Consider the following 14,015-nt stretch of genomic DNA (forward strand, 5'->3'; position numbering starts at 1 on the left):
TTAGGTGAATTTATCAATAGGAATAATAATGTATAGAATTTTTTACTATTAATTTGCATTTATGTAGATTTTCACATTTATTTATTGCAAGTCTTTAAGACAGATCAGTATTTTTAATCACAGTTCCAAGTAAGGAATTCTGTTATACAATAGAGTGAGTTGATAACTGAGGCAAGGATTTCCAGCTTTCAGTTCATACTTTTACTCTAGCGAAGTCATAGCCTTACTCTGTGGTTCAGTTATAAATTATATTGCTTCTTGATTTGAAGCAGCATCTTCAAACTGCATGCATGCTCTCTCTCCTTCTTTTCTGAAGACTAATCTAAATTTTATACAAAACTGAACAAGTGATTTGCTCTGTTGTTGGTATAACTAATTTAACTATTTAAATTTAAATTTACCTATTCATTGTTGACAGCTAATTTGTTCTGAATACCAAATCACCTTTTTCTTTCTTGTTTCTATTAGAACTAAGTGTGCCTGCCTGTTTTTTTTTTCCAGATATTAGTTTAGAATCATTGTCTGAACTCTTTACAGGGTTTAACAAGGCATTAGAAAAATCAAAGAAATCTATAACATTTTAAACTGTAATATCTCTCTTTTAACATATGAATAGCATCTTTTTTTTAAAACAAATGAAAATTTGGGCAAAAAATTTGCCATACTCCGATTAAAATATGGTATGGCTTCTGGGTCAGACAGAATAATCTAACAATTAAGAATTTGGCCCAAGCAGGGCAAGCTGCCCTTCCTAACTTATGCCTTTATTTTATGCTGGTCTATGACTGTAATAAAGAGTTGATTTGATATGCCCTTATTTATGCCCTTCAGAAAGTACCAGTATGTTTATGTCTTATATAAAATACCATATTTATTTATTTATTTATTTGTCAAATTTTTATCACTGCCCATCTCCCCCCCAAAGGATATTTGATTTAATGAATAATATTTTATAGTTGTGGCATATCAGGAACCGTTGATGCTTTTCTTTATATTTCATGCATCTGTGTACATGAGATAGATTCTAAGAATGATATGCAGTATATTTTCAGGGTACATAGCAGTAATACATAGCTATCCTATTCATTATAATTTACTCTTTGTATGTGGATTTAGATAGTGGTGAAGTGATCAAAAGCTTTCAAGAGCTAGAGCAAGAACTAAAAGACAATTTTAAGGTATATGTTTCACATTTTAATGAAACCACTCTAAATCATTGGTAATGATTTACTGTGAAATATATTTAGTTTCATTTTCAACTTTCTATAGATTATAAGAAAGCAGACAGTCAAAACTGAGCAAGTGGAAGCTGGTTTTGAAAGGCCACAGTTCATGAGCAACAGAAGTCTGACATCTGCTATTCTCCCAGAACAGAACATGCTGACTTTTCCAAGGAGCCACAGGGGATCATACACATTATGGGTGAGATACTAAGTTTGGCTCTTAAGTATTTTCACTTAATGAACACTGACATATAGAAATATGTGGAAACATGGACATCAGAATGTTGAATGATATAAATACTGTATAGAAAAGAAGCATTAAAGTAGAACTCAGTTGCTGATTATACAAAGGGATATAAGCTATAGCTTCAATTTGCAAAACAAGAGTTAAACCACTATAAATGGTAACATAGGAGAGCATTTTATGGCATGAAAAGTGGAACGGTATTAGAAGTTTGTGAATTCATATTTGAGAATATATGTTTTATTAGCAAGAATCCGCAATATAGCTTTGACAACAATGAGGGCAAGGTACTTCTTTTAGTACAGGTGCATTGTTTTCTCTTTTTCTTCAGATTTTAAAGTGTAATTCAACACTAAATGTAAAATGTTAGCTTAAAAAAACTTTTTTTGCTGATTTTCCCTAGATAGATAGGGTTAATAGTCACAGTACACCAATTGTATATGATATATACTTAAGGCCAGGGCCGCAACTAGGGGGGGGCAAGCAGGACATGTGCCTCGGGCACTGCGCTGGGGGACACCAAAATGAGCACTGGGGGTGCCAAAATGAGCACTGGGGAGGTGCCAAAATGGGCGTGGAATCCATGTTTGCCCTGGGTGACACAGACCCTAGTTGCGGGCCTGCTTAAGGTGATTCTATTCCCACATCATTTTTACAGTATAATGATTTTCCACAAGACAGTTGCAAAATATCTGATAAAAGTATGAGAACTAAAAAGGAAAACAACATAAAATAAATGTTTAAATGTAGTCTTCACTGGACTTTTTTTTAAGTGTTGAGGATTGTTACATTAATAAAATTTGATTAAAGATTGCAAAAATGCACAAAAGCAGCTATTGTCTCGAAATACTACTAATGATAAATCCATGTAGGGGAGGAAGGAATGTTGTAAAACAAGACCAGGGTCACAGATCTGTGCAGGGTTGGCTGTGCAACTAAAAGCTGACAATCTTTTTTTAACTAAGAAAATTGTAAACAATTTTAAATTCTATTCCTAATTTGAAAATATATGAGGTTCTGGAGCTGGAGAATTATTCTCAATCAGACATTCTTTCAGCATTCCCACCTGAAATAGCTGATATACCTTTGGAAGGCCCTCTGTCTCCAAGGATTAAGTAGAAGAAGTTGCTTGAGATTTAGCATACCTACTGGTTAGATATTGTCTTCTAACAGCATAGGCAGTAATTGTTTTCTTCAGTCAAGCTTCAGCAATTATAGAAAAAGCTGATTCATTAAGATGCATCCTTGATTCCACTGTAAAGACATACTCAGACAGATTTCTATAGAAATGCAGGATATTTAGCTAGCTGTGGCTAGCCTTCTAGTAAGCCAGATAAATAGATCCCAGTTAGGCTTTCAACAATAAATCATTATATAAAAGGAAAGCTTATTTGTTCATTCCAAGATAACAGGTCATGATTCAAATTATACACAATAGAGTTAATAGATAGGATTGGTCTTCTAGAAAAATAATTATATATTTACTGAACCAACTCCTCTGGTGCCATTATCAGCATGTTGACCAAGTGGCTGTCCAGCTTGCCTGGAAAACAGAGAATTCTGTTAATATTTAATCACACTGCAGTTCCACTAATACTATTTAAGGTATTTTTTTTGTCTTTCATGCATTTTATCAATTTGTGCATTATGTGATAAAAAGATTGCCTCTATGAATCATCCCAAAAAGATAATATGTAAGTTTATAACTTGAAATGTAAGGCTGTAATACCAAAAGACAATATTATGGATCCTTCAGTGTTATATGTAAGGTATCATACATAAATATTCTCTTTCTCAGAAATAAGCCCTGGGTGATCTAGAAGAAATCTGTCTGTTTAACCCTTCTTTTTCATTGCCAAAGGATGAGCAATTGGAAATTTTATCAAGGGGGCAGCCTGTTTTCATAAATATTTGTCCTGTGGCCAAACCTCTTACTGTTTTTTTGCCTACAGAAACTATGTCTGAAAAATTATAGGAAGAAAGAAAAAATGTGTCTGTTTTATGGCTTCTGTTGCAAAATGTAATGGGATCTTGTTTCAAGAGGCCTAAGGGGCTCAAAAGTTATATACTGAATCCACGTAAATCAGTCTCTAGAAAGGAAGACTGTCAACATAACAACAAAACGAAAAGAATCTGAAAAAACTATTAGTTTTGTCTTATGCAATCAGTTGGCCATTTCTACTATTATTACATTTAGTATATAATTATATGATCATTAATATCTAACTTTCCCCACAGCAATTACAGGTAAGGATTAAAGAGACTCTTTTTTCAATGATCTCTTTTATGCCAATGTCAGCCCTTTGAGGTAGATCAGAGTAGGAAATCAAAGTTATGAATTTTAATACTGCTTTTATTATAAGGTTACAATAACAGAATCTAGCGAGTCTGAATATGTTTCCCCCCTCCCTCCCTTTATCTTCTTGAGAACTCGGGAGGGTCAAATCTAAGACACTTCCTCAAATTACATTTCTGCCTCATACTCAAATTTCTTTTATCTGACCATTGTCTTGGTTGCGGCTCTTTCTCCTGTTCCTCAAGGCTATTCCTACTGCCCATTACATCCAATGAATAAAATTTTATTAATACTGAATTAAAGATCAACTCTTTTTGACTTGAAACTAATCAAAAGGGTAGTCTTAGGTGAATAAATGGAAATAGCAAGAAAGACTGCATAAACGTGACCACAAAATGTGGACATACTTGATTTTGAGGAGAACTAAAACTGAGCATAGTGAAACTGGTACCTGGGACCTCAGAAAAGTATATTTTATTAAAATCACAGCTATGGTAAGTAGCACACAATTCCAGTGAAGAGAAAAAATGGGGAACAGCAGAAGAAGCCAAAGTGACTACACAAAATGCTTAATGAGGATCTGAAAATAAAAAAGGAAACTGATGGGAAATGGAAAGAGAACCAAGTCACAAAGAAAGAGGACAGACAGATAATCTTAGAATAAGCTGAGGTTAGCAAAAGATGTAAACATTGCAAAAAGGACATGGTTAGATATGTTCAAAATAAAAGAAAAAGAAAAGCATCAGTATATCTTTTGCTCAGTGAAGATGCCAAAGTGCTAATAGTTAACAAAGAAAAGACTCCATTTTGGTTCAATCTTTTCTAACAAAAGAATATGCTCCACCAGAAAACTCTGACAAGCAGGATGAAGGGATTGAGTTGAAGCTTGAGAACTATAGAAAAATGGTCAGAGACCACCTCTTTATTTTAAATGATTTTAAATCTCCAGAACCAGATGAATTTACATATTTTGGTATTGAAGGAAATAGCTGATTATGTATTATATTTGAGAAATTTTGGAAATGCTAGATGGCAGAAGAAGAACAAATGTTATTCCTATCTTCAAAACAAGAGAAAAAGGAATTTTGCTGGACTAACCTTATCATGTGTTTTGACTGAATAATTTCTTTAGTGGATTATGGGAATACTCTAACGTTCATATGTCTTTAGTTCAACAAAGCGTTTGACATTCTGATTAGCAAGCTAGTTAAATGTGTGCTAGATGGCATGACTATTAAGTGGATGCATATCTGGCTCAAAATCATACCCAAAGGGTATTTATCAGTGGTTGCTCATCAGACTGGAGAAAGACATCAAGTTGGGCCCTAAGCCCTTTATTCTTCAATATTTCCATCAATTACTTGGATGAAGAGGTGGAGGGAATGCTTACCAGATTTGCAGATGACACAGTGCTAGATAGATTTGATTAAACAGGTGGAAGGAGTGTTCAACACCTTTATAAGTGACACAAAATTAGATAGGATAGCTAATATTCTAGAAAATAGAAACAAATTTCAAAATGATAGGTCAGAGAAGTGGAAGGAAAAGTAGCAAAATATAACGAAGTAAATGCAACTATTTTCATTTATTGAAAAACAATGAAACATACAGGTATAGGATTGGGAAATAATTGGCTTGGTACTATTATGTGTGAAATATGTGTCAGCTATATAGTATGACCTCTCTTTAGGCTGCATCAATAGAAGTTTAGTTTCCAAATCAAGAAAGGTAGTAATTCTTCAGTGTTTTCTATTGATAGACTCCATCTTAAGTACTATGTCCAATTCTGGGCAGTATATTTTAAGAAATTCTTGAGAAATTGGAGCAGATGGAGAGAAAATCAGTAATATCATCAGGGGACTGAAAACTAAAGCATATGAGGAAAGAGTGAGGGAACTGAGTATATTTAACCTGTGAGGATGACTGTGAGGATACATAACATTTTTCATGTGCCTGAAGGGATATCACGCAGAAGGTGCTGAATACCCATTCTCTACCATCCCAGAGTGCAGGGCATATAATAATTCTTAAGTTACAAGGCGGCAAATTCCTAGGCAGAACATTCTAATGGTAAGAACACTTTAGACAGTAGAATCAATTACTGAGGAAGGTGATGGACTTCCCTTTACTGGAGTTGAAGCACTGTATGGTGCTTTAATTTGGATGCTCTCAGCAAACAGGGGTTGGTTTTGATGGCCTAAATTGCGCTTTCCAAATGTCAGACTTTCCTCTTCTAAATCCCAGCAGTTCAAGAAACTTACCTAGAGGCTCAGTTTAGTTAGTTCTATTAGGAAAAAAAACAAGGATTCTGGTGGCTAGTTTATTTTTAAAATGAAGGCTCTTTATATACCGTACTCTGTTCTGATGGTAAGATCTTTTTCTGTCTCTTAGTGCCCTTGCAGTACAAAGGACTTGGTGGGGGTGAGGTGGGGAGGCTTGGTACTTCTCTGAAAGAGGGGCAAACTGCATCTATTCATAGTTTTGATAATTGCCCATCCCTTTATATGTCTGAGAAATAGTTCTCACACCAACTCTTCTATTCTGTGATTCTGTGAAGTCAAAGTTAGATATCAAGAGACTTTCTGAATCAAAATATCTTTGCTTGTCAGTAAAACAGAATAGATATGGAATTAGGCAAACTTCCCCTGGTGAGTAGATTGCTTTATTATTTATTAGAAATATATCCCACCTTCCTTCAGGACCTCATAAGCAGCATATATAGCACTCACTCCTCCAGTTTTTCCTGACATCAGGAATTCTGTGAAATAAGCTGGGCAGTGAGAAAGTGACTGGTCTAAAATCAACAGTGGGGTTCTGTGGATGAGGGTATATTTGAACCTGAGTCTCCCTGGTCTACTTCAACACTACTCTTAACCACTACAGCATGCTGGCTCTCAGTTTTTGAACCTGTGACTAAAGCCTGAGGAAGATCATTCTCATATTCACACTATATTTGCCGCTGATATTACAGAAAGACTTTTCTCCAACTGGTCTTAGAATTTGAGCAGACTCATCTGGCAGAATGCAGCCTTTCAAATAGCCAAATCTTCCCAGGCTCTCTAAGATGTGGACTTTGAACTTGGTTTGGAGCACTCCTTAAACCAAACATGTATTTTCCCAAGTTTGTACAGCTGCTCCAAAATCCTGGATTAAGGAGTTGCACGGTTGTCAAATGAGTGTTCCTCCATGTTTCAAAGCAACCTCTTTAGAAGTAAGAGATGGAGTTGGGGGTCATCATGATATTAGTGGCATCAAACGCAAAGTGATCTCTCTCAGAGGAAGTAGTTATCTCCTTATTAACTCAGAAGGAAAGAAGAAACCTTTCCAAATACCCACCATAATGGGGCACACATTCAAAACTGAATGAGTATAGGCACTGGGATAAAGAGAATTGTGCTATCCCACTGTAACAGCATTTCCTCTCCCCAGATCTACCCTGTTATTGCACAGAGAATCCAAGTGGACCAAGAGAAATTCAGTTACATTCTATGTTTATGTACATCCTGTGTTGAGCCTATATAGTTTTATCCTACTAGATTTCCATGATGCAAGCCAGGTTCAAATATTCATCCATACTGTCCTATCTGACTATTGATTTTACATTTACCAACATGGCAACCAGTAGCAGTACCTTCAATTCAATGAGAAGTCACTAGGGATGGGAAAATCTGTTTTTCATTATCCTCATCAACAGAACAAGAGGTTTAGTCAAACAACAGAGAGCCCTTAGGTAAAGGTAAAGGTTTCCCTTGACATTAAGTCCAGTCGTGTCCAACTCTAGGGGGCGGTGCTCATCTTGGAGGCCATGTGTCTACTGGCAATAATAATCCAGAGTGGAAAATTAGAGGTAGTGAAGGATGGTTCTGCTAAGATCTCAGTAGCAGACTCTGCTCAGTAGATTAAACTTTGTCCCAGCTCTTCCCTTCCTTCTCAGAAGAATGTCATCCAGTGGCACCATGACATTTTGATCTTAATCTTCAGGGTTCTTATCTTGTGCACATGGATTTGGCATACATGACTCACTCTAAGGCAGCCAATTTAGAGAAGATATTTGCAAATGTTAAAAATCAACTTATAACTCAACATATTGAGACACTGAATTGCTGTGTAAAAATGTACATCATGTAAGGAATTTCAATATCAACCTTGTAACTGATATTTAACAGTATAATACGTATGTCCTATTCATGACTGGACTCTTTATATGCATAAAAAGAAAAAAAATCTATTGCTTTTAGTATGGTAAATAGTATTATATATATGCAGAATGAAATTACTCAAACAGTAATTAAATTCAGAATATTGTAGAATGACAATAGAAAAATAAATAAGAAAAATTCTTATTTTTCATTGGCAAAAAGAAGCCAAACATTTGTCAATGTCTCATATTCAATTTCATCAAATATTTATTTGTCTGATTTCTAAGAAACTGTATTCTCTGATACCATGAAATTCTAAAGGAGTAATTGAAAATATTTTATAATAGAAAACCTCATTGAGTTATTTAGCGAGTTATTTTTAATTGTGTGTATGCACATAAAGCATATACAAATGAATCCTCTAGGCTTTCCCTGTCAAAAGGTCTTTGTGTGGTTAGCTGTGATTAGCTGTGGATGCTATTCTGATCACATATCAAGAAGAGAAGAGGATGACAACTGAAGGGCCTCTTAAAATCAGTACAAAGAACACAAGGGTAGAATAAAAGCAGAGCTAACACTGTTTGTGAGGGAGGTGCTGAAATGAAAGATGTGTAGCATCATTTGTAATGATTTGTGAATTTGATTGCTGCCTTAAGTCTAGTTTTCTTTACTTTATAAAGGCTAAATTCTTAAACAGCATAGATTAGTGTAATTCTATCAAACTGACCACAAGTGTTCCCCTCTTTTCATTACTACGAACTATTGTTAAGATACTGAGACTGTTGTCAAGTTATCCCAGTGTCTGACTTCCATGCTGTATTTGACCTATTAGCTAAGGAATTAATTCAGGTGCATTACCTAAAGTGTGCTCCAGGTCTTAATTCCCATTATATCCACTGCAAAATAATTGCAATGCCACATTTATTCAGTGTTTTGCAAGGCATAACTAATCACTATTAAAAAAGTGCTTCAGTTGAGAGGCGTTATGAGTGCTAAAACAAAATGTTATGCTTACCAGGAAGATGGCACTTTTTAAAATTCTTTCCCAGTGACAGTGTGAATTAATGCTCTTCAGAAGTGAAAAATATTACAATAAACTTGCATTTGATTCTACTATCTTATCAACACAAAACTCAACCAAAATGTTTGGCTTTAAAACTAACATCTCCAGAGATGCAGTTTTTAAAATCAATTTAGTTTATTACAGATTGATTGATACATTAGAATCACACCATTTTATTGGTGTGTATTTTAAATTAAGTAAATAAACAGTTGTAATGCAGAAGTTACATAATCTTCTATAAAAGAACTGGTGATACATTTGCTTTGAAAGATGGTAATTATTAAAGGCCAGACCTTAAGGGCCAAAGTGTGTATTAAGAGTATTTATTACAGCAACTGATTTTTTCTGTTAATATTTTTTATCTGCAAATATGCTTATGTTGAGCTTTTTACAAAAACTGTATTAGAATTTGATGATCGGTCTATATTTGTTATTTGGACTTTGCATATAGAGTTCAGTGTTACTAATAATCCTGACATAGGACACTAACGTAGCATAAGAAATTCTGTTGCACAACAATTTCATTGGCATTAATATATTTTTTAATGACAATGACTATGGAACAAAACCAAAAATATATGAAGAGCAAAGTTCACATTCAAAAAACCTCAGAGCTTATTTGTTAACATTTGCAACTGGATAGCAATTTGTCCACTTTATGTGCACATATTTAAAGCACAGTTATTTTGTCTATCTCAGTGAGATTTTAAGTGGTATAAGATCAGATGCAACACAATACTACAAAACTGTAATTATGTGGGAAAATTCCACTTCAGGAGGTTCAGGCACTGAAAAGTTTAGTTCTAATTTGTTCTAATTACAGGGCATTTTTTATTGTTGTTCACCACTCAGAGTTCATTCTGGTAGATGGGTGGCCATATAAGTTGGTTGGTTGGTTGGTTGGTTGGTTGGTTGGTTGGTTGGTTGGTTGGTAGGATGGATGGATGGATGGATGGATGGATGGATGGATGGATGGATGGATGGATGGATGGATGGATAGATAGATAGATAGATAGATAGATAGATAGATAGATAGATAGATAGATAGATAGATAGATAGATAGATAGATTTGAACTGCCCATTCAGGTAACATCCAGGGACAAAAGAATCCTGGGAAAATCAAATGCTGAAGAATCAGTCAGAAGGGTGGGTTTCTCTTTAGGGGAGCTTTAAAAAAAAAAGAGGGCAGCCTCCATTTTGCCTTTGTATCTGAGGGATTGTGTTTTATCTGAGGCTCACTGAAAGAAGATGAGAGCGAAAAACCTACCCCATCTAGCAGCAGCAGGTGAATTTGGACCACAACTTTGTTTCTGAGAAATTAGTTGCACTACAGTTGCTGTTTTATTTCATGGATTGAGATCTGTGTTGTGTGAACTTGTTCTGTGTCTCTGTGTGTATGTGTTTATGAAAGATCCTGGGGCTGAAGGAGCATCTAGTCCCTGAGTTGATAGTGACTTCGATCAACCACTTCAGAAGGTATTTATTCATTCCTTCTTCCTTATCTTTTTCTGTCCTAACTTTCTTCTAGCTGCTGACATATTTATATACATTGAAGATATAAATTTTTAATAAACTAATGATGCTCATTTTGGGAAAGGAATCAAGCCTTTAGCACAGGCCTCCCTGTGATGTCAGGCTAAAGGCAGTTGTCAATTACCTCCTTCCTAGTAAATCAGTGGCAGAGAGAATTTCCCTGGAATACAGTAACTCGTGGCAGCTACCAGGAGTTGCAGGGAGGGTGCAACATGGTTGTGGGAAAACATATGAGGGCCACCCCCCCACACAAATCAGCAGGTGCCCAAGCCAAAGGTTTTCCAACACATAGCAGAAATAATATGCTCCAGGACAAGTGCATACCTGCCTAAAAGACTTGTCATCATATGTTCTTGTGCAGACTTATTATCTTTAAGAATATTTCCATTTTAAAGCTTTTGAACAATTTCTTTGGCAGGAGGAAAAATTCCAAACATTAGAATGTTTTTCCAAATTTTAGGGCTCTGTATGCTTTGAAAATGACACAGAAGGGTGCTTAGGGACACACTTCTGTGTGAGCCTGAATAAAGCTGTGGCTTCTTTAAAGAGTCAGTTAATTAGCAACCCTGACCTTGATGTAGTTGTGTCTGGGGGCTCAATGAGAGTCTGAAGAATGTTGCAACTGCATTTATGCACCCATGAATTCTGAAGCACCTCTTCACAATCATTTCTGAAGCATGCAGAGCTCTACAAAACATCATTTGGGTTGTTGGTTCACAACCAAATAAGAAAGCAGCCTCATTAATGTAGCTAACTAAGAAGTTGGACATGCACTATTGCTCAAAACCATCCTTTCTTAACAGGGAAGTTAATTTACTGGGGAGGTTAATGTTTCCTTTGCCATGAAACTATTGAAAATATAGATTCAGGGACAATGTTCCCAGGGAGTTTATTCAAAGCAAGATGGCTCAATGGTCTGTGCATATATGGACACGTATAGTTCCAGCAGAAACATTGTCTGTGCGTGCATATGCAGACTACCAGGGACAGGCTTTGAAGGAATTATGTGAGCCTTCCAAAAGATTTAGCTGCTTTAACATTTCAAAGAGGATGCCTTACAAAGTACCTCTTTTAAATGCTTTTTACAGTCCTTCTTCTTGCAGCTGTGTGGATTCTGCCTTCACAACCACACAAGTCCTAGGAGATACAGGAAATCTGTCATGAGTTTGGATACAGATGATGGACTTGAGTACAAAGGTTTTAGAACAACACTCCAAATTCCTGGTCTTCTTTAGTCTCTGCCTCCCTTAATGGGCTGCGCAGAATGCTGACTTTAGATTTTTATGTTTGCTTTATTCTGTTTGCTATCTGCCAAACCATCTTTTTCTCTTATTCTTATTTTTAAATTCACCATGCCATGTGTGGCCCAGAGATTATAGGTAGCATACAAATGAGTAGGAATCATAACTTTGTTTCTGCTGCCACCTGCTGATTTAGTTTGTCATTGGCACCAACAGTTCAAAGAAAAGAATGTGGGGGAAGGTTCCTACAGAAGCATTTGTGGATAAATAAAATTGTAGTTTTCTGTTTAAGCTGGCAGATCTAAAAATGTGTGCTGAAGATGCAAACATCCATTTCTTTCCTTTAAAATAAGTTAAACGTGCTACAAATGCAGCTATGACAGTAGCAAACATGCTTATAGTTTTACCAGTTCTTGGTAAAAGCAGTCTCCAAATAAGCTGTAGTTATCAGTCAACTTGTTTTTGCTGGAATTAAGATTATTGTTACATTATGTAGGCTCTTCATTGATTGGCTTTGGTTCAGAGTCTTTTGGAGTGGGGTGGCTATAACAAATCTAAAAACCAAATAATAATGATTGTTTCAAGTAATAAAAATGTTAATTGGTTCAATGAAGGTAACAGGTCCTTAATTAATTCTTAAAATTAAAAAATAGAATATATATAGTTATCGGTATAGATCACACAATACACCAATAACAAAATTCTAAAAACTAAGCTATGACTATTCTTCAGTTACTAAGAATTTACCTCCACTATATGGATATACAGTAGGTGTTGTATGTGTTACATAATCCAGATCTGAAGTACCACTGTGTATACAATTTTTCCATAGTGTTTTGCCATATCTTCCACATGTATTACCAAAACCTGGTTGGGTACCAGGGGGGATGTTGCCTTTTTGGAAATGTGCTCATCAGGGTTTTGTGAACTGTGGCTCCAGGACAGGGGCACTGCTCTCCAGTTAACCAGACGTTCATGCAGTTGGGCTCTAGGGATATGATGGGATTGCTGCTAATACCAGCCTCACTGCTGCCTAGCAGCCTCCCTACCTGAGATGCTTGATGCTGTGGCTGGGTTGGCAGTGAGTTTCCCAAACCTATGTTATTGAGGAACTTCAATTTGCCTTCCCTAGTGCAGATTCAGAGGCAGCTCAGGGGTTCATGGCAGCCATGGCAGCCATGGCAACCATGGCAACCATGGATTTGATCCAGATAATTGAGGACCCCATTAGATCTGTTTTTTGTCTGGTGGTCATAGTGGTGACATGATTTGAATTTAGGAGAGCTTGCTATCAGTATCTTGTAATGGTGAGATCTTTCCCCGTTGACCTTGGAGTTTTCTAAAGCTGCCCCCCACCACATGAGGAAAAACTTGTTCACTCAGTCCATGCCAGGTACTAATGGACCCTGCTGGATTTCAGAAGGAACTTAGGGTCCTGAAGCTTTATGTGTTATGAAGGGCTTTGGATATATCAAGCTTGGAGCATAGCTAAAAATAGGATTTTGTGTTATAGTAGAAACTATTATTCTAGAGTTTAAAATTTTTAACTGATGATATATGCTTATTTTCAACCTTTGAATTGGCCTGTTATAAATGAAATCAAAAGACTGATCAATATGATTCTATACAGACAAGATTTGTTGTTTCAAAACTGAATCATTGTTATATGGTTATTGTATATATATACAATAATGTTTTTTTATAATGTATGCATGGATGTACAAATTTTTACTTTTAGTTATTTTTATACAGTATATGTTTTGTATTTTAAACATTTTATTTCTAATTAAACTAGAATGCCATAATTTGAGACTGATACCATCTTGATCATTTACAGAAATGTACATTGATCTAAAGTAAAATGTTGGTTTTAGAGTCTTCGTATTTGCATGGCTTTGATTTACAATTATCCTAGTTGGGAATATCTTTGTTTCAGCATCCCTCAAATTTTCCTAGAAACTGCAGTTCTCCAGAGTTGATGACAAGAACCTACTTTCAAAATCAGCGTAACTAAATATTAGCCTTTTAAAACAGCAAAATGCTAGATGAGTGATTTGTGCTAAAATGCCTCTCCAACAAATTTAGCCTTCCCTTCTCTTTCCTTCTCATACTGGACAATACAGTACCCTTTTTTTAATTTTCAGGCTTACTAATACTTGTACCACAAGTCTGACTTTTAACAATTTCAGTTACCCTCTGAGTTCTCAGAATAAAGCACAATCTAATTAATTGACCTTACAACCTGAAGCAAAAGATGACATCAGCTGGAAAAAAA

At 35.7% G+C, this 14,015-nt stretch overlaps 1 protein-coding gene across 1 annotated transcript in view; it reads left to right on the top strand.

Moving 5' to 3' along the window:
• The window catches only part of MYRIP (myosin VIIA and Rab interacting protein), a 118,489-nt gene that overhangs the window by 79,390 nt on the left and 25,084 nt on the right, over window positions 1–14,015 (top strand). Inside the window, exon 8 of the mRNA XM_063304134.1 lies at window positions 1,270–1,422. Coding sequence (XP_063160204.1) covers window positions 1,270–1,422 — 153 coding nt within the window. The remainder of the gene's footprint in view (window positions 1–1,269; window positions 1,423–14,015) is intronic.

Source organism: Candoia aspera, chromosome 4 (assembly GCF_035149785.1).
Source record: "Candoia aspera isolate rCanAsp1 chromosome 4, rCanAsp1.hap2, whole genome shotgun sequence".
Lineage (NCBI taxonomy): Eukaryota > Metazoa > Chordata > Lepidosauria > Squamata > Boidae > Candoia > Candoia aspera.